Source organism: Panthera tigris, chromosome F2 (genome assembly GCF_018350195.1).
Source record: "Panthera tigris isolate Pti1 chromosome F2, P.tigris_Pti1_mat1.1, whole genome shotgun sequence".
NCBI classification, from domain to species: Eukaryota; Metazoa; Chordata; class Mammalia; order Carnivora; family Felidae; genus Panthera; species Panthera tigris.
Window position 1 is genome coordinate 57,004,739 of NC_056676.1, and position 21,739 is coordinate 57,026,477.

General features: G+C 37.4%; 1 protein-coding gene across 3 annotated transcripts in view; it reads right to left on the reverse strand.

The window, feature by feature from the left end:
- Nucleotides 1-21,739, reverse strand: part of CSMD3 (CUB and Sushi multiple domains 3) — a 1,242,212-nt gene that overhangs the window by 608,133 nt on the left and 612,340 nt on the right. For all 3 annotated transcript variants that reach the window (XM_042973241.1, XM_042973240.1, XM_042973239.1), the window contains one exon: nt 260-381. In XM_042973241.1, the coding sequence (XP_042829175.1) occupies nt 260-381 (122 nt within the window). The remainder of the gene's footprint in view (nt 1-259; nt 382-21,739) is intronic.

The following is a 21,739-nucleotide window of genomic DNA, read 5'->3' on the forward strand; positions in this document are numbered from 1 at the left end:
GAAAACATTCATCTACAATTTTAATGTGTTGTCACTTACGTTAGTCACCAGGAGGAGAGATGTGTTATTTAAAGATTGATTTTTTCCAAATTCTCATATAAGTTTACATTTGGATAAGGGAGAAGTAGAAAGTATTGGCAGAAATCATACTCTAGATACGAATTTTCTTTCCTGCACTTCTTCATGATCTCTTTGCTTTTGTCTTTATGATTCTGTGTCTTTATGATTCTGCTTCCTGCCACAGATGGTTCTACCTTACCTTATTTGTATTCACTGCTGTGATGACCCAGACGCATTGTGCATTGCTGTCATACTGGAATGGAAAGTTGGGAGACGTAAAGGTTCCACTTGGTCCTTGAAGATTAGAGCCACATGTCTTCACTAAAAAAGAAATTGCATTTTAAAAGTGAGCCTATGCCTCATGCAAAGTCTTAGCAATACAGTGCTTTGCAAACAGACTTTAAATTCAAAATTGCACAATTACAGCCACATTGAAATACATATTAGAGCGTTCTGTCACTTATCAAAGTGAGACTATTTTTTATACTCGAAAGTTCACAAGCTCAATATTTTCAACATTCACTGAAAACTAACTATGAATAAAAGTGTGAGGCATTATAAATTATCCTCTGACTGTAAATAGGTTAGCTTAATTAGGGAGAGGTGTATTTATGCAATATCATGTTAATAAAAATCTACAAAAAGAAAGAAAGAAAGCCATGGATTGATTAAGCCATCCAGATAGTGTTTTCAATCCTATTTATTAAGTATCCTAGGACTTGAGACTAACTGAGAAATCAATATTAAAACTACCTTTGCTGTTCTTATAACTGTGAATTAGACCATTCAGGCTACAAAAGGAGCTGCACTGAGGTAATTTTAATAAATTCCCACAAAAGTTAAATGTTGTAATACTTCTTCAGTTTTCCAACCCTTCTTTCTTCTACTTAAGAAGAGTGAGTGGCTGCACTACATCTGTGCCTTCTCTTCCTTCTTGGTCACCATGTTTCTTGTTGGCATCGGTTTTGATTTGCATCTCTTTGCCCCATTCCATTAAAATCCTGCATGTGTCCTCCTTCTCCAACTCATCAATAATAGTTCAGTGTATTTTTAAATGATGTACATATATTTTCTTTTTTTTGAGGTACACATATTTTCAGTGCACTTAAGACTTTACATAGTTATTATCATCACCACTTTATTTTTTTAATGTTTATTAATTTTGAGGGGGGGAGAGGGGCAGAGAGAGAGAGAGAGAGAGAGAGAGAGAGAGAGCCCAGTGTGGAGCCCAACACGGAGTTCGATCCCATGACCATGAGATCATGACCTGAGCTGAATTCAAGAAATCAGACGCTCAACTGGCTGAGCCGCCCAGGTGCCCATATTCACTGCCACCTTAGAGATCCGTTTAGAGGTCCCAAAATTTGCTTGACTTCCCCAAGATCACTCAGCTAATAAATAGCAGAGTCAGGATTACAGCTCAGGTTCTTTCAACTCCAAGTCTTACTTTCCTATCACCAAGGGTCTCTCTAGTATGTTAAATAAAGTTTTCTTTACTATTTTTTCACTTTAGCTTATATTTTAGCATAAATCTCTTCCAGATAACTTGAAATTTATATCTTGTGGTTAAACCATTGAGGATTAAATGGTTACTTTTCCTTTTTCTTCCTTCAACATCAGTTACCAATTTTTCCTTTTCTCCACTTACTACCTAATTTCCTGTAAGTCTTCTATGCTGACTACAGCATTTTCTTGCCTCTCATTCTCTCTCTCTCTCTGTCTCTCTTTCAATTCCCATGGTATATATAGTCCCATCTTGGCTGATTTTAAGCTACCACAGGTTATCAAGGCCTCACAAAATTTCTGAGTATTCAATAATTGGCTTTTCCTCCCACTTTATTGAGATATAATTGATATACAACATTGTGTAAGTTTAAGGTGTATGATGTGATGATTTGATAAACAGTAAAATGATTACAGGAAGGTTAGTTACCTCCATCATTTCACATAATTACTATTTGTGTGTGGGGGGGTAACATTTAAGATCTAATCTCTTAGCAACTTTCAAGTACATGACACACTATTATTAAGTATAATAACTATAATGTATATTATATCCCCAGAAATTATTCATCTTATAACTGAAAATGTATTCTTTACCCAACACCTCCCCATTTTTCCCACTACCCTTGGCCCTGACTTTGGCAACTACAATTCTATTCTCTGTTTCTATGATTTAGTCTTTTTTCAGGTTCCACATATAAGTAAGATCATTGCTCTTTAATATCTTATGAATCTTCTATGTGTACTATTCCATTTTCTTCTCCCTTATTCACTTTTGAAAGTATTATAGTTGCCTTCTCTCATTTCGTTATCAAAACTGCTTTCTCAATGCAAGAAATGACCTTCTAATTGCTAAATCTAATAGTACTTCTTCATTTTTTTCCACGTACACGATTTCTTAGCAGAATGGAAAGAACTGATAAGCTGTGTTTGAAATTATCTTCCTTCCCTTATACAATCCTAAACTCCCTTGATTCTTACCTAATTGTTTGAAATCATTATGCTCCATACTTTGTATTTATTTAAGTTTATTTATTTATTTTGAGAGAGAAAGAGAACAAGCATGAGCAGGGAGGGACAGAGAGAGAGAGAGAGAGAGAGAGAGAGAATACCAACCAGGATCTGCACTGTCAGCACAAGGCCCCCAGTGCAGGGCTTGAACTTACAAACCCTGAGATCATGACCTGAGCTGAAATCCAGAGTTGGATGCTTAAGTGATTGAGCCACCCAGATGCCCCTCCATATCTTGTGTTCTTGGTTTTGTTTTGTTGCATTTGACCCTTAGGTAGCTTAATTATAAGATTAAATGGCCTTTTTCTTTGTTCAATGGTCTCCCTGAATAGTTAATCTAATTCATTTCTAGGCTACAATGGTCACTTATGTACTAAGAGCTCTCAAATTTACGTCACCAATTTTTCCATCTCCTATTTCTAGAGTAATCGTGTCTCTGCCTGCTGGACATTCTATGAAATGTTTTAAAGAAGCTTTTAATTAATTATACCTTTCTTCATCCACTTCCCTCCCATCCATACATAGGCACCCTTCAAGACCTATGTATTTCTCATCTGAAACATTCCATTTTCCTTTTCTTTTCTTCCCAATACCTAGTACTTCATCATCATCCTTTCTTGAGCTAGAAATAGCTACTTAACTCCTTTCATATACTCATTTTTCTTCCTGTGTTCCATCGTCTTTAGTGCTACTATATTTATCTTTCTAAAATACAGATTTGATTATCTTACTTGACTTCATTAAAAACCTTGATCTCTGTTTCCTATAGAATAACTTACAAACTGCCTAATGCAAAATATAAAATTGTTTCTATGAGGATCTAGATTTCTTTTCCAGTACAATCTTCTGCCATTTAATACAGTAGATACTCAACTTGTGCCAGAAAAGAATTCTTGTTCTTCTTTGAATATATCACACCCTTTATGATTTTCCACTCATTTCTATAATGTTTTCCAAGTCTCAAATGTGATTCCTTCTTACATTCCCTTGCAGAAATTCTTTTCATTTAAACAAAGCCAAGATGATGTGCCACTTCTTTGTATGAGAAGTATTCCTAATTCCTCCGCTCAGGGTTCTGTACGGACTCTAGTCTTCCCAGCACGTTATTTGAACAAAACATCTATAAAGGTGTTTAAGTGCTAGCGATCTGATAGGAAATAGTTGTAAACATTTTAAGCACTTCACAGCAATAAAATATTTATAGCAATCACATGATTGAAGTTAGTAGAATCAACTTTCTGATAGGACATACTGTTTCTTTGAGTGACACTATTTGGGAATTCTCTGGCATGCTTTGTTTTCTAAAACATATACACACTTATAAACTTTTGTGGACAAGGCCAGTTTTTCATCCCTGTTTGTTAACTCCTGATGCAGTGGCTTTCATAATGCAGGGATGTTGACTACAGGAAGAAATATCCAAGTTATTTATCACAGCTCTTAGGTGGAGTATCAAATGAGTGACCTCTACATGATGATGAATAATCTTTATAAATATGTTCCAGACCAGGAAATTGTCCTTTATGAAAAAAAAAAAAACTCATAAAATTACAAGTAAAAATCACCAATATATATGTTGGAGTTACAAGATGCTATTGGAGTAATAGATCAAGAAATGCTATGGAAGTGGTAACAGATCAGGGAAGGTGATTCTTAGGAAGTAACATAGAAAAAGAACTGTATTATTTCTAAGTTTTGTTCCCTGCCCCTCTCTGGTAATTTAGCAGCCTTTCTCCCATGGCTCTTGTAGAAACCTTATAAAGAACAAACCCATTCTGATAAAATCAAGGTGAATTTGTACCAAATAATAAGGTGTGCATTTCCCCAGTAATACTTCATAAGACATTATCTTTTTAAAATTAACATGTGACCATTACTATAAGAGATGGTTGAAATGAAATGTTTTAAGGACATTTGAGGAAAAAAAAATCATCCCACGTGTGCAGATGTATAGGCTCTGAATATAAAACAATGCACTGATGAAAAATTGACTCGGAAAATAAAATGGCTCAGGAAATTAAGTATTTTCAAAGATATAAGTTATAGGAGGTCTAGTTAGAGCTGTATTAGCTTAAACGAAATAAATATTTCCCAAGTTGTGAAAAATCCTTCTTACATTAAAATAAAATAGTTTAAATGAAGGAATTAGTAATCTAGGGAGGAAAAAATACCCAGTAAATGAAACGAGTTCGGGAATTAATTTTCAACTGACATCACAAAAGATTTGCTCTAAAAAACTGGATGAAATGTGGTAGAAATCTATTATCAAAGTGGACAAAGGAAAATAAGACAAGTGAGACAAACACCATTAGACGTAGAGCATCTGTCCTCTTAATGGACATCACTAGGAACTATGGAGTTTCCACATAGAAAATAGAACTCCATTAAGTAAGTACAGATTTTGGGTTGAGTGTCAGAAGTTTAGTCTTCCTACACAATATTTGGCATATGTTTAGAAGGACTCTGTTCAACCACACTTTATATTTCTCTTGCACTTTCTTTTCGAGAAGGAAACTCCTAATAGTTTGGAAGATCACACACAGAGTTGGTTTTATTATGAAGTGAATTCCTACATGGAAGTTTAACTTCATAGTAACCTAAATACAAACATGTGGAATTTAAGTAGTGACTTGAAATACGGTTATAACACTTTCAATACACCAGAATTGTATTTTGTTTTTATTTCGCTTTAATTGATTAATATAGTATTTAATATAATTTACGTTAAAAAAGGCTGATTTATCTAAACATCAAATACCTGTTGTTAGACTTCTGATAAACAGGTAGAGAAACTACTCTCTGAATCAATCCCAATTCTCAGGTTGTGGACTCTGGGTCATGAAACATGCACACACCCACCCACCCCACGCCCCCCCCACCAAACACACACATCTGAAGGTGAATGATAAAACCTATCTAAATCAGTGTCTGGAACTATCAATAAGTAGTTCTGTTTATTAATATTTAATTGGACATCCCAGTCCCTATGTCTTCATGAGAAGCTGATAAAGTGCCAGAAGTGGAGTAACAATTAGGACTAATCTTCAAATACATCTGAGCGTCATCTGCATAACAATGGGAAGTCTAATCCATGTCTCACTGAAAGGAAGCATATAAATGCGAAATAATAATGAAATGAACCCAAAGCAGAAAACCGGAAAACAGAGGAGATGCCGTGAAAAGGACAGAATTAAAATCAGCAAAAGGCAGACTGCACAGGATCAGATAAATTTGATTAAAACCCAGCAAATGCAATTCCTATTAAAAGTGAGAAATACAGTGTACAGATTTTTCAAGTCACAACTAAAACAAGAAAATTCTTTATTTTTCTTTTTCCAGTTCTTGGCTGTCCATAATTTCACCTAGTCACGAAGGTCAAGTTTACATACAATGCTGCTTCTCCCTGCTCTTTGTTTCACTGAGTCACCCTACTGGTATAAGGATGAGAACACAAATGGCATGAAACCAGTAATAGAAATGATTTGTATGAATTAATGACGCAGTTTTCTTTTTGAGAAAAATAAAAGAAAATATAATTGAACCTAGTTTTTCCAGTAAGAAAGAGATCAGTCAGGTGGTAGGCAAGAATGGGATGAATTACTATGCACAATATATCTAGAAACCATAGTGTTTTAGGGACATTGATGAGGGAAAGGGAGGTAGAAGTAGGAAGAACAGAAAGAAAGAAAAAGATGGATGGTGTGTCGTGACAAAGACGGGGGAAACTAGTTGTCCATAGGATTTAACATATAACAGTATGTTCTACTCAGTTTCAAACTGTTTGTCTACCTTTGATGTAGACTGCTCACATCCTTTCCCAAATTACCCAGAAGATTAACTGAAGTTATCAACTTTAAAAATTTTTTTTTTCAACGTTTTTTTTTATTTTATTTTTGGGACAGAGAGAGACAGAGCATGAACGGGGGAGGGGCAGAGAGAGAGGGAGACACAGAATCGGAAACAGGCTCCAGGCTCCGAGCCATCAGCCCAGAGCCTGACGCGGGGCTCGAACTCACGGACCGCGAGATCGTGACCTGGCTGAAGTCGGACGCTTAACCGACTGCGCCACCCAGGCGCCCCTGAAGTTATCAACTTTAGATTTAAAAACCATTTTTGTTTGTTTGTATGTTTGCTTGTTTGTTTGTTTAGAGGACAGTGTCTACTTGAATTTATGTAACATCAACATAATCCAGATAATCAGAAAGCAAGATTTAAAGCCAGAGTTAACTATTAGACATTAAGTTTCCACCTCCTGGTCCAAGAAATTCACTGACATCTTTTAGAAGACTTTGGACCTCCTAGAATTTAAATTAGAGGGTGAGGCTATCTGGTGGACATCTAAAAAGACAAGGAACTTTAAGGAGTCAGTTTGTAATTTCAAAATTCACAATGCTCAAAGCTACTTCCATAACTTTTTATATGCTGTTTCCCTCATCTGGAATACTCTTTTTAGCTCCTTTTTTTTAAAGGTTATTTATTTATTTTGAGAGAGAGAGAGAGAGAGAGAGAATGTGTGTGTGCAGTGGGGAAGGGCAGAGAGGGTGAGAGAGAAGATCCCAAGCAGGATGCTCACTGCCAAGTGTAGAGCTGGAACCCACAAACAATGAGATCATGACCTGAGCTGATATCAAGAGTTGGATGCTCAACCGACTGAGCCACCCAGGCACCCCAATTCTTTTTTTAGCTCTTAACCGCTAGCTATATTCATTCTTCCAAATCCTTACTTGTATTAGAGCATTCTTACCCTATTTTAATTAAGTACTGAATTTCTTTATGTCCGTGATTATGCATTTCATCTCCTAGTGACAAAAAAAAAAAAGTTGACTTAGTGTGTAGAACTGAGTAAATGCTCAGAAAAGTTTTTTTTTAATTAATGAATAATTAAAGTGAAATACACCTAAATATAAGAAATAAAAAAAGACTAGAGTTTACAATTTAAATATTCTCATTAAAAAGTGAGAAAAAGAGGCAATTCATCAAAGAAGCATCTCAGGATAATTTGGATATCACTTGAAATTGTAGACAAACTTTCCTCCTAGTGAAAGGTCAAATGACTCTTTGATGATAATTTGTTATAATTTTTTATGGAGATATTTATTCAACACCAGACATTGACTTTGGATGTTTCAAGGCAAAAATGAATAAGATAGGACCCTTTCTTTAAGAGACTTGAAGTCTTAAAGACACAAACAGATCATTTTAAGACTTGTTATAAGTGCCAAAATAAAGGTAGCACGTGTTAATGGGAATACAAAAAGTGCACATTTTTGCAGCTTGGGAGCTTAGAGAAGTCATCCTTGAAATGATGTCAAAATTGAACTTTGGAAAGTTAGGACACATGAACTCAGAGTAGAAATCAGGATGGGTTTCTAAGCAGAGGGGAAAATGGCAATAAGTATCATATGGTATATAAGAAAGTTAATTCCCAGAATATCTAAGATTGTTTGGAGCTGACGAGATTCTTCAGATATAGCTGGAGAGGTAAATAAATGACTATTCACAAAGTGCCATACGATAGGCTAAGGCAGTTGTTGAATGTGTGTGTGTGTGTGTGTGTGTGTGTGTGTGTGTGTGTGTGTGAGTTTGTCAAAACTAAGGTGATACTTTGGGGGTTTTGAAGGACGCTTGACTTCACTGTAAATGTAGTTAGCTTGATCAGTCCAGGTGTTGTATACAGAATGCATTTTAAAAAACTAAACACTAGTGGCCTAGAGATAAGGATGAAAAAAGTCAAGTCATATACTTTTCTCTCCCCATGTACTTATTTTTTAAATATAATTCTATTTAGTTTTAAGTGCGAGGGCACAGAATATTTACCCACTTATTTATTTACTCATTCATACAACCAACAGCAATTATTTTTTAAAATGTTTATTTTTGAGAGAGAGAGAGAGAGAGAATATATCCCAAGCAGGTTCCATGCTGTCAGCACAAAGCCTGACACTGGGCTCATCCCAGGAACTATGGGATTATGACCTGAGACGAAATCCGGAGTAGCACTTAACTGACTGAGCCACCCAGGGGCCCCAACCACAATAATATTAAACCAAACAAACAAAACACTAGGATGCATGCAACAGTATTAGGATTAGTGACCGTGCACTTGTGGGCCAGGCCCCGCCTTCACATATCTCACACTGTGGGGAGAGACACAGACATGAAACAGCCCATTGCACAATTATATAATCATGAAAAAGGCCACACAGGAAAAGTACAGGATTCTTTGAAAGTACAGGCATATGTCATTTTAGTTTGTTTGCAGCTGTTGCCCTTGTTACAAATGGAAGCTTTGTGGCAACCCTGCATCTAGCGAGTCTATCAGTTGCCATTTTTTCTCAATAACACTGGCTCTTTCATGTCTCTGCCACATTTTGGTCATCCTCAAAGTATTTGAAACTGTTTCATTATTCTTATGTTTGGTTTGCTTTTCAATGGCTGCAATCTCATGATAAAGCTTGTGTAAATGAGAAGCTGAGTCTTAGGATGAGCAAAAAAAGGGGTTTTTTGAGATGGGATCTACTCCTGGTGAAGATGCTGTAAAGATTGTTGAAATGATAAAAAAAAAAAAAGGATTTAGAACTTGACATCAATTTCTTTGGTAAAGCAGTGGCAGGGTTTGAGAGAACTGACTCCAACTTTGAAAATTCTATTGTGAGTAAAATGCTATCAAACAGCATCTCATGTTACAGAAAAATGGAGAAAAAAGGAGTGAATTGATTTGGCAAACTTCACTGTTGCTTGTGTTTGTTTGTTTTTGAAGAAATTGCCACAGCCACTCCAACTTTCAGCAACCACCACCCTGATCAGGATCTGTCAGCAGCCATCAAAATCAAGGCAAGACCCTCCACCCACAAAAGGGTTACAACTCCCTGAATGCTCACATGATGGGTAGCAATTTTTAGCAATAAATTACGTTTTATTTGTTTTTTGTAGACATAATGCTATTGTATACTTAATAGACTACAGTAGAGTGTAAAGCTAACTTTTTTTTCAATATATGAAGTTTATTGTCAAATTTGTTTCCATACAACACCCAGTGCTCATCCCAAAAGGTGCCCTCCTCAATACCCATCAGCCACCCTCCCCTCCCTCCCACCCCCCATCAACCCTCAGTTTGTTCTCAGTTTTTAAGAGTCTCTTATGCTTTGGCTCTCTTCCACTCTAACCTCTTTTTTCTTTTTTCTCCTTCCCCTCCCCCATGGGTTTCTGTTAAGTTTCTCAGGATCCACATAAGAGTGAAACCATATGGTATCTGTCTTTCTCTGTATGGCTTATTTCACTTAGCATCACACTCTCCAGTTCCATCCATGTTGCTACAAAGGGCCATATTTCATTCTTTCTCATTGCCACGTAGTACTCCATTGTGTATATAAACCACAATTTCTTTATCCATTCATCAGTTGATGGACATTTAGGCTCTTTCCATAATTTGGCTATTGTTGAGAGTGCTGCTATAAACATTGGGGTACAAGTGCCCCTATGCATCAGTACTCCTGTATCCCTTGGGTACATTCCTAGCAGTGCTATTCCTGGGTCATAGGGTAGGTCTATTTTTAATTTTCTGAGGAACCTCCACACTGCTTTCCAGAGCAGCTGCCCCAATTTGCATTCCCACCAACAGTGCAAGAGGGTTCCCGTTTCTCCACATCCTCTCCAGCATCTATAGTCTCCTCATTTGTTCATTTTGGCCACTCTGACTGGCGTGAGGTGATATCTGAGTGTGGTTTTGATTTGTATTTCCCTGATAAGGAGCGACGTTGAGCATCTTTTCATGTGCCTGTTGGCCATCCGGATGTCTTCTTTAGAGAAGTGTCTATTCATGTTTTCTGCCCATTTCTTCACTGGGTTATTTGTTTTTCAGGTGTGGAGTTTGGTGAGCTCTTGATAGATTTTGGATACTAGCCCTTTGTCCGACATGTCATTTGCAAATATCTTTTCCCATTCCGTTGGTTGCCTTTTAGTTTTGTTGGTTGTTTCCTTTGCTGTGCAGAAGCTTTTTATCTTCATAAGGTCCCAGTAGTTCATGTTTGCTTTTAATTCCCTTGCCTTTGGGGATGTGTCAAGTAAGAAATTGCTGTGGCTGAGGTCAGAGAGGTCTTTTCCTGCTTTCTCCTCTAGGGTTTGGATTGTTTCCTGTCTCACATTCAGGTCCTTTATCCATTTTGAGTTTATTTTTGTGAATGGTGTGAGAAAGTGGTCTAGTTTCAATCTTCTACATGTTGTAGTCCAGTTCTCCCAGCACCATTTGTTAAAGAGACTGTCTTTTTTCCATTGGATATTCTTTCCTGCTTTGCCAAAGATTAGTTGGCCATACATTTGCGGGTCTAGTTCTGGGGTTTCTATTCTATTCCATTGGTCTATGTGTCTGTTTTTGTGCCAATACCATTCAGTCTTGATGATGACAGCTTTGTAGTAGAGGCTAAAGTCTGGGATTGTGATGCCTCCTGCTTTGGTCTTCTTCAAAATTCCTTTGGCTATTCGGGGTCTTTTGTGGTTCCATATGAATTTTAGGATTGCTTGTTCTAGTTTCGAGAGGAATGCTGGTACAATTTTGATTGGGATTGCATTGAATGTGTAGATAGCTTTGGGTAGTATTGACATTTTGACAATATTTATTCTTCCAATCCATGAACACAGAATGTTTTTCCATTTCTTTATATCTTCTTCAGTTTCCTTCGTAAGCTTTCTATAGTTTTCAGCATACAGATCTTTTACATCTTTGGTTAGATTTATTCCTAGGTATTTGATGCTTCTTGGTGCAATTGTGAATGGGATCAGTTTCTTTATTTGTCTTTCTGTTGCTTCATTATTAGTGTATAAGAATGCAACTGATTTCTGTACATTGATTTTGTATCCTGCAACTTTGCTGAATTCATGTATCAGTTCTAGAAGACTTTTGGTGGAGTCTATCGGATTTCCATGTATAATATCATGTCATCTGCAAAAAGTGAAAGCTTGACTTCATCTTTGCCAACTTTGATGCCTTTGATTTCCTTTTGTTGTCTGATTGCTGATGCTAGAACTTCCAACACTATGTTAAACAACAGTGGTGTGAGTGGATATCCCTGTCGTGTTCCTGATCTCAGGGAAAAAGCTCTCAGTTTTTCCCATTGAGGATGATGTTAGCTGTGGGCTTTTCATAAATGGCTTTTATGATCTTTAAGTATGTTCCTTCTATCCCGACTTTCTCAAGGGTTTTTATTAAGAAAGCTTGCTGAATTTTGTCAAAGGCCTTTTCTGCATCGACTGACAGGATCATATGGTTCTTCTCTTTTCTTTTATTAATGTGATGTATCACGTTGATTGATTTGTGAATGATGAACCAGCCCTGCATCCCAGGAATGAATCCCACTTGATCATGGTGAATAATTCTTTTTATATGCTGTTGAATTCGATTTGCTAGTATCTTATTGAGAATTTTTGCATCCATATTCATCAGGGATATTGGCCTGTAGTTCTCTTTTTTTACTGGGTCTCTGTCTGGTTTAGGAATCAAAGTAATACTGGCTTCATAGAATGAGTCTGGAAGTTTGCCTTCCCTTTCTATGTTTTGGAATAGCTTGAGAAGGATAGGTATTATCTCTGCTTTAAATATCTGGTAGAACTCCCCTGGGAAGCCATCTGGTCCTGGACTCTTATTTGTTGGGAGATTTTTGATGACTGATTCAATTTCTTCACTGGTTTTGGGTCTGTTCAAGCTTTCTATTTCCTCCTGATTGAGTTTTGGAAGAGTGTGGGTGTTTAGGATTTTTTCCATTTCTTCCAGGTTGTCCAGTTTGTTGGCATATATTTTTTCATAGTATTCCCTGATAATTGCTTGTATCTCTGAGGGATTGGTTGTAATAATTCCATTTTCATTCATGATTTTATCTGTTTGGGTCATCTCCCTTTTCTTTTTGAGAAGCCCAGCTAGAGGTTTATCAATTTTGTTAATTTTTTCAGAAAACCAACTCTTGGTTTCGTTGATCTGCTCTACAGTTTTTTTAGATTCTATATTGTTTATTTCTGCTCTGACCTTTATTATTTCTCTTCTTCTGCTGGGTTTAGGCTGTCTTTGCTGTTCTGCTTCTATTTCCTTTAGGTGTGCTGTTAGATTTTGCATTTGGGATTTTTCTTGTTTCTTGAGATAGGCCTGGATTGCAATGTATTTTCCTGTCAGGACTGCCCTCACTGCATCCCAAAGCGTTTGGATTGTTGTATTTTCATTTTCATTTGTTTCCATATATTTTTAAATTTCTTCTCTAATTGCCTGGTTGACCCATTCATTCTTTAGTAGTGTGTTCTTTAACCTCCATGCTTTCGGAGGTTTTCGAGACTTTTTCCTGTGGTTGATTTCAAGCTTCATAGCATTGTGGTCTGAAAGTATGCATGGTATAATTTCAATTCTTGTATACTTATGAAGGGCTGTTTTGTGACCCAGCATGTGATCTATCTTGGAGAATGTTCCATGTGCACTTGAGAAGAAAGTATATTCTGTTGCTTTGGGATGCAGAGTTCTAAATATCTGTCAAGTCCATCTGATCCAATGTATCATTCAGGGCTCTAGTTTCTTTAGACCGTGTGTCTAGATGATCTATCCATTCTGTAAGTGGAGTGTTAAAGTCCCCTGCAATTACCACATTCCTATCCATAAGGTTGCTTATGTTTGTGAGTAATTGTTTTATATATTTGGGGGCTCCTGTATTCGGTGCATAGACACTTATAATTGTTAGCTCTTCCTGATGTACAGACCCTGTGATTATTATACAATGCCCTTCTTCATCTCTTGTTACAGCTTTTAATTTAAAGTCTAGTTTGTCTGATATAAGTATGGCTATTCCAGCTTTCTTTTGACTTCCAGTGGCATGATAAATAGTTCTCCATCCCCTCATCCTCTCAATCTGAAGGTGTCCTCAGGTCTAAAATGAATCTCTTATAGACATCAAATAGATGGGTCTTGTTTTTTTTATCCATTCTGATATCCTATGTCTTTTGGTTGGCGCAGTTAGTCCATTTACATTCAGTGTTATTATAGAAAGATATGGGTTTAGAGTCATTGTGATGTCTGTAGGTTTCATGCTTTAGCAATGTCTCTGGTACTTTGTCTCACAGGATCCCCCTTAGGATCTCTTGTAGGGCTGGTTTAGTGGTGATGAATTCCTTCAGTTTTTATTTGTTTGGGAAGACCTTTATCTCTCTTTCTATTCTAAATGACAGACTTGCTGGATAAAGGATTCTCAGCTGCATATTTTTTCTGTTCATCACATTGAAGATCTCCTGCCATTCCTTTCTGGCCTGCCAAGTTTCAGTAGAGAGATCGGTCATGAGTCTTATAGGTCTCCCTTTATATGTTAGAGCACGTTTATCTCTAGCTGCTTTCAGAATTTTCTCTTTATCCTTGTATTTTGCCAGTTTCACTATGGTATGTCGTGCAGAAGATCGATTCAAGTTACATCTGAAGGGAGTTCTCTGTTCCTCTTGGATTTCAATGCCGTTTTCCTCCCCCAGATCAGGGAAGTTCTCAGCTATTATTTCTTCAAGTACACCTTCAACACCTTTCCCTCTCTCTCCCTCTTCTGGAATACCAATTATACGTAGATTATTTCTCTTTAGTGCATCTCTTAGTTTTCTAATTTTCCCCTCATATTCCTGGATTTTTTTTATCTCTCTTTTTCTCAGCTTCTCCTTTTTCCATAATTTTATCTTCTAGTTCACCTATTTTCTCCTCTGCCTTTTCAATCCGAGCCATAGTTGTCTCTATTTTATTTTGCAACTCTTTGAGAGCATTTTTTAGCACCTCCTGGCTGTTCCTTAGTCCCTTGATCTCTGTAACAAGAGATTCTCTGCTGTCCTTTATACTATTTTGAAGCCCAGCGATTAATTTTATGACTATTATTCTAAATTCACTTTCTGTTATATTGTTCAAATCATTTTTGGTCAGTTCGTTAGCTCTTGTTATTTCCTGGACGTTTTTCTGAGGGGAATTCTTCCCTTTCGTCATTTTGGATAGTCCCTGGAGTGGTGCAGGACTGCAGGGCACTTCCCCTGTGCTGTCTTGAATAACTTGCATTGGTGGGCGGGGCCGCAGTCAGACCTGATGTCTGCCCCCAGCCCAGCGCTGGGGCCACAGTGAGACTGGTATATGCCTTCTCTTCCCCTCTTCTAGGGTGGGATTCACTGTGGGGTGGCGTGGACCGTCTGGGCTACTTGCACACTGGCAGGCTTGTGGTGCTGGGGATCTGGCGTTTTAGCTGGGGTGGATCAGCAAGGTGCACAGGAGCAGGGGAGGGGGGGGCAGGCTCAGCTCGCTTTTCCTTTGGAGATCCGCTTCGGGAGGGCCCCTGCAGCACCTGGAGGGAGTAGACCCGCAGGAGGGATGGATCCGCAGAAGCACAGCATTGGGTGTTTGCGAGGTGCAAGCAAGTTCCCTGACAGGAACCGGTTCCCTTTGGGCTTTTGGCTGGGGATGGGTGAGGCAGATGGCGCTGACGAGCACCTTTGTTCCCCGCCGAGCTGAGCTCTGTAGTCCGGGGCTCAACAACTCTCCCTCTAGTTGTCCTCCAGCCCTCCCGTTCTCTGAGCAGAGCTGTTAGCTTATAACCTTCCAGATGTCAAGTCCCTCTTGCTGTCAGAACACAATCCATCCGGTCCCTCCACTTTTGCCAGCCAGACTCGGGGGCTCTGCTTGCCCGGCGGGCTGCCCCTCCGCCCCGGCTCCCTCCCGCCAGTCTGTGGAGCATGCACCTCCTCGCCGCCCTTCCTACCCTCTTCCGTAGGCCTCTCGTCTGTGTTTGGCTCCAGAGACTCTGTTCTGCTAGTCTTCTGGAGGTTTTCTGGGTTATTTAGGCAGGTGTAGGTGGAATCTAAGTGATCAGCAGGAGGTGTGGTGAGCCCAGCGTCCTCCTACGCCACCATCTTCCCAGGATCCTCTAAATGCTAAAGGTAACTTTTGTATGTACTGGGAAACCACACACTCATTTGACTCACTTTATTGTCATATTTGTTTTATGTGTGGAGATCTGGGGCCAAATCCACAGTATCCCCAAGGTATGGTTGCATTACATATATAGGAGACTCGCAATAGCCCGAGGAGTCAAATCATAAAGCACTATTCCTCAAAACAATTACAGGCCATCAGTATGACATAATTTAAGGCATGCTAAAGAAAGAAAACACATGTTAAGAAAAAGATCATATAGTATCTTTAAGAAAAAGAAAAATGTATATTTTTCGAATATATCCAATAACCAGACCAAGTGTTAATATTTTTCTTTGAATTTTATAAATGTGATTGAATTGTTACACATTACTGTCACTAGATTTTAGATCTTGGTGCTGCTAATCGAATTTTATAGTATCTCAAAGCAGTTTCTTTTAGGTAGGCGCATTATCTTCTCTCCAATTTTTTTTTTTTATGTATACCAATAGGCTTAACAAATCCTTGGTGATATGAAGGCCACACAACAGCCAAACATTTCCCTAAATAATGGGGTTTCATTAGAAGCTCTTTTCTGCATAACAATGAACAGAATATGCTTCTAAGGCAGCATCCAAGATCTTTTATACAAGGAAATAAAGAAAAGTAAAAAAAAAAAAAAAAAAAAGACTAGGAGACCACATCTGGAATTGGGTCAGTGAATCCTAGGATATGAAAAACACTGATATGTGGGAGAGTCTATTTCTCTATGCAAAAGAATTATATTTTAACAATTATTATTCATGATTTCAAGGAACAAAATATAAGATTCTACAGAATGGCAACCACCAAATTCACTTTTGCGTTTATACTACTCAAGGATAACACTATTAGATAAATCTAAGAAAATGTTCTGACAACAATTTTTTAAACATTTGGCAAGTAGAGAAATCTTGGCATAAAGCTACCATTCAGAGCAAAATAGAACAAATAAAGTGGTCCCAAATTATGTAGATATTGGATGGAAAAGAATACTATACCCCATCCTTTATCTGCCACACCTAAACAAGCTGAGTGAAACAAACATTTTAAGCCCCATAAACAGATTTAAAATGTTTGGCTCAGGTCATGATCTCATGGAATGTGAATTTGAGTCCCATATCGGGCTCTCTGTGGTCAGTGCAGAGCCTGCTTTGGATCCTCTGTCCCTCTCTCTCTCTGTTCCTCCCTCTCTCATTCTCATTCTCTCTCTCTCTCTCTCTCTCTCTCTCTCTCAAAAATAAGTAGACATTTGCAAATTTTTTTAATGTTTCATAAGTGGAACTCCAGAACATAATTTCTTACATCCTGATATGGTGATAGGTAAATTAGTTTAATTAAATCTCTCAAAAATTTAAATTAATAAAGATATGAAAACCCAGATTTATTTAATATTGAAGACTGAAATAGAAATTCCAAAATCAGATGTCACTTGATCAAAAGCACACAATTGACCCACCTGGTAACTGGGCTGGGATTGGGGGAAAAAAGGGGGTATGTGGCCATCTGGCAAGCGTATGACATGGATAAAGGAAAACATCTCTACCCAAAATGTTTTAGACACCTCTGATTGCGGGCCAAGTTTCCCAATACTTCTAATTTTTCCAAAGCTAGGAATCTGGATGTTTATTTGAAATGTTTAATATTTTCAATGTTGGAAAAAATTTAAGATCAACCTACAATAGCCAAATATATATAGATAAGCTATTTCTGGACAACAAGCCTCTGATTTGCAAGGTCTGATTCACATATTTACTTTGATGTGAAATTAAAACAAGTAGATTAGGATTTCAATATAATGAGAGTTTAAAAACAGAATTGCAAACATATTTCAGTTATAGAAATGCAACAAATTGCTTTAGTGCTTCTAATTTACAAACAGGTTTTTTAAAAAATTGCTTTCAAAATGAGAAACCCTTATCAATTCATTTATTTTATTCTTCTCCTCAATGTCATTTGGTTTTTAGAAATAAAACTTCTATTTTGGAAAACTTTAAAAAAAAATATGAATGTTTATTTATTTTTGAGACAGAGACAGAGACAGAGTGTAAGCAGGGGAGGGGGAGAGAGAAAGGGAAACAGAATCCAGAGCAGGCTCCAGGCTCTGAGCAAGCTGTCAGCACAGAGCCTGACACAGGGCTCAAACCCACAAACCGCGAGATCATGACCTGAGCCCAAGTCAGATGCGTAACCAACTGAACTACCCAGGCACCTCTATTTTGGAAAACTTTTAGATTCACAGAGAGGATGTAAAGATCATACACAGATCCCAACCCTAAACATCTCTCCCAACCCTAAACATCTTACACAACCACAGATATCTGTCAAAACTAAGGAAGTATCACTGGTATATTCCTCTTAACTACCCTTCAGACTTCATTTGAATTTCATCAGGTTTTTTATTTTTATTTTTTTGCTTTGTTCCATTTTTTAAACTAATATCCTCTTTTCTGTTCCAGGATCTAATCCAAGATATTTCATTGCACTTAACTGTTATGTCTCTTTAGTCGACTCCTTTAATGTCATTTAAAATTAATATTTTGCCAATCATCCACAATTGTGTGTGTGTGCGCGTGCGTGTGCCTCATGTGGAAAGTCGATACCCCCTGTATCACCAACCCTAGAGCAAACGTGAGGATGAGTTTCTGAGCTGGCAAACCTTGGGGCCAGAACCTGAACGGGGTGAAGTTGATAAGTAATGACTTATCATGCCACAGGAGCCCTTGGTTGAACCTGTCTGCATCACAGTATAAGCACCTTTCTAGCCAAAATTCTTAAAGATTTGTTTCCAAGGGTTTAGTTAGAAACAAAATTGCTACAGGGTGGTTTGACCTGGACACAAGAAAATAATTTAGTGTTCTCGAAGTCAGTAAGTGGAAAAACTACAATGAGCAGTTAAGATGCCATGGGATCTCCTTACCAAGGGCTCTCTTTAAATAACGTAGAAATCTTATTTCTGAGCTAAAAACAATGGTTGCAGGATGTGAAACCATCACTCTCAGCTTTACAAAACAACCACTAGTCTCTTAGTATCAATCTATATTAGTGATAGAAAGTAGTGGCCCTCTGATTTTTGCTATTTTGTGCCTCTCAGGAGGTTAAAATACTAGATTTTTCACACTATTTTGTGTTTATGCCTCATTCCCAATTATCAGCTTGGTGCACGGCTTTGCAGTCTGCATACTATTGACATTTTGGACTAGATATTATTTGTTGCACTGTCGGAGGCTGTCCTGGGTCTTGTAGAACACTTAGCAACATCCCTGCCTATGTCCCTTAGATGCCATTAGCGGCCCCTCCAAAGTTATAACAATCAAAAGTTGTCCCCAAACATTGCCAAATGTCCTCTGCATGGCAAAATTCTGCTTCCCTCCCATTAGGAACCACTGCCTTACTGTAATGTCTTTTGTTCACCTAATATCTTTGATTTTTGCTCATTCTTTTGCTTTTTTTTAAATTCTATACTTTATCAAGATGTTTCGATGAAAGGGAATTCTGGAAATAAGACATAAACTTCAGCTTCCATTATAGTGGGGACTTACTGTATTAAAAGCTGATTAATAGAGTGTTTTGACACTGAAGAAGAAATAAAAATCTTATTAACTGAAACCATATTATATACCCTTCTTTCTAGGTCTTTCCCCTATCATTTATCTAATCCCCATTCATATTTTTAAGGCTATTTTGAGAGACACAGACAGAGCACTAGATGGGGAGGGGCAGAGAGAAGGGGGAGAGAGAGAATCCCAAGCAGACTCTGGACCCTCAGGGCAGAGCCTCAAGTGAAACTCCATCTCAGGAACTGTGAGATCATGACGAGCTGAAATCAAGACTCGGATGCTTAACTGACTGAACCACCCAGGTGTCCTTCCCATTTATAATATAGAATTTAAGTGGGAGTTCCTCTGAGACAGTTTCACTGGTAGCCCCAATCCCAGTCCAGCCTGAACAGTGTGCTCCTCTCTTTTGTTCCCATCGTTTTGATCTTTATAAGCTAATTTATTGCAAATATTATCTTACTCTGTTCTGTATTCTTTTTTTCCCTCAGCGTACTGTGAGCCCCTTCAGGACAATTATCACATATTATTACTGATTAGTCCTTGGTTGGTACTGCAGGTAGTCAATTAGTGTTTATTGAATGAATGACACCCTTAGGAAATGGCATCTTGATTGTGACACCAAACCAGGGGATGTGGTATGTGAAGGAGCAGGATGAGGGTTACTGAGGATGATGAAAAGCCTGGATCATGAAAAAAAAAATGGGTCACAATATATCTGGAGCTGCCTGTATGTGTATGTTTTTAATATTTACTCTGAGGAGCTAATGTCAATCACAACACAGGATGTAATGAAATATTTAAGGTAATGCTCTAAGACTTGCCACTGGCGAAGTTGTCAAGCACTTGAAATGTATTTGTTTCCTACTTGCTGAGATTTCTCCTGATTTCAGGTTGTCTCTTGGGTATGAGATTCAAACGCTCTCCAAGCCCAGATCCTAAGCTCTTAAAAACTCTACAAAAAATTGCTGTGTGACCACTATGAAAAACAATGCTGATCTCTGTTGCACATTTTAAAAAATTGAGCTGCTTTCTTTTCAGTAGATGTTTTGGTCCCCATACCTACTTCGTTCTACAGCTCATGTCAAGACACATACTGACATTCTCAATGTTCCTTCTCAGTATAATCATATTATTGAAGGAACAAATTCTTTCCTTGTAAGCATTTTGATTATATAAATCTCACCATCTACTCAACATCCTAGTTAGAAAGAGTTACATTATGTCTGGGTTGTTAAGTTACCATAGACAAAAAAGTCAATGATGAATTCTCCCAGCTAAGAGAATGTTTATAGGTGAATAGTTTGTGGTATTGAGATAGGTTCTCTTTGAGATTTGATAAAAAAAAAAATCTGGAGTGTCTGGGTGGCTCAGTCAGTTAAGCATCCAACTCCTGATTTTGGCTCAGTTCATGATCTCATGGCTCGTGTGTTCCAGCCCTGCTTCGGATTCTCGCTCCCTCTCTCTCTGCCCCCTCCCTGGTGCACATGCTCTCTCTTTCTCTTTCAAAATAAATAAATAAACTTAAAAAAATAAAATAAAATGTCTCTTGACTTAAAAGAAGAAAAAGAAGAAGAAGGTCTCTTGCCTTAAACAGGGGAGTTGCTTTAGCACTGACTGTAACCGCACTGGATTTTTTTTTCCTAGTTCTTTTCCCACCCCATCTTCCTAAAAGAAGAATTTTAATGTTTAAGGCTGGATCAGTTGTTAGCTCAAGATATGTCCCTATTACCTGGTGTTTCAGAATCTTTGACTTTCAACCAAGTTTTATCCTGTGACATGTGAACTCTTCAATGTCAGTATGAATTGTGGTGCTAATCCCTATAGATGACAGCAAATACAGGTAACAATAACCTTATAATGAAGGCTCACTACATAGCAAGCACTGTATCGGGAACTTTACCTATTTTACAGCATTTAATCATTGAGAACAAGACAAAGAAAAAAATACAATACCTATGAGTTACATATTACTTTTCAGAATATAGCTCAGATAGTGGAGACTGATTATATTGGTTCAAATCCTGTCTCTACTGTTTACTATCCATTTGCCTACACTGAATCCCTGAATCTCTCCATGCCTCAGTTTCATTTGTAAGAAAGAAATGATACTACGGTATCTCATAGGTTTGTTCAGAGGATCAAATGAATTGATACACTTAAAGCCTGTCCAGGATATAATAAGCTCTGTGTATTAGTTATTATTTACTTAAGTTTTATTGTTGTCATTATGTAAATAGTTATTATTATTCAAATTTTTATAAAGAGGATAACTGTAACTAGAGAATTTAATCAGAGAAATTACCCAAATTTATTTGAACTCACATCAGCTAGATGCCAAAATCTGTTTTTATCAAGTTTGCTATAAATATCTATTATATTTTTGTCATTTTTTCTTTATTTTTTAGGTAATATTAAAATAGGAAATTCTTGAAAAAATTCTAATTAGTCATAGTAGCTCTTTATTTGCATACCTGAATATATTTTAATACAAATACTATTATATCATTACTTATGCACATTTATAGTATGTCAAATTATTTTCATGTTTAAATACATGAAAATATTTCTTATTAATATATACACTGTTTATACCAATACTTTGACTTTTTAATTCCCTGATTCTTGAAGGCTAAAGCTTTATAAATATATAACGCATGATTCTTTCCATATT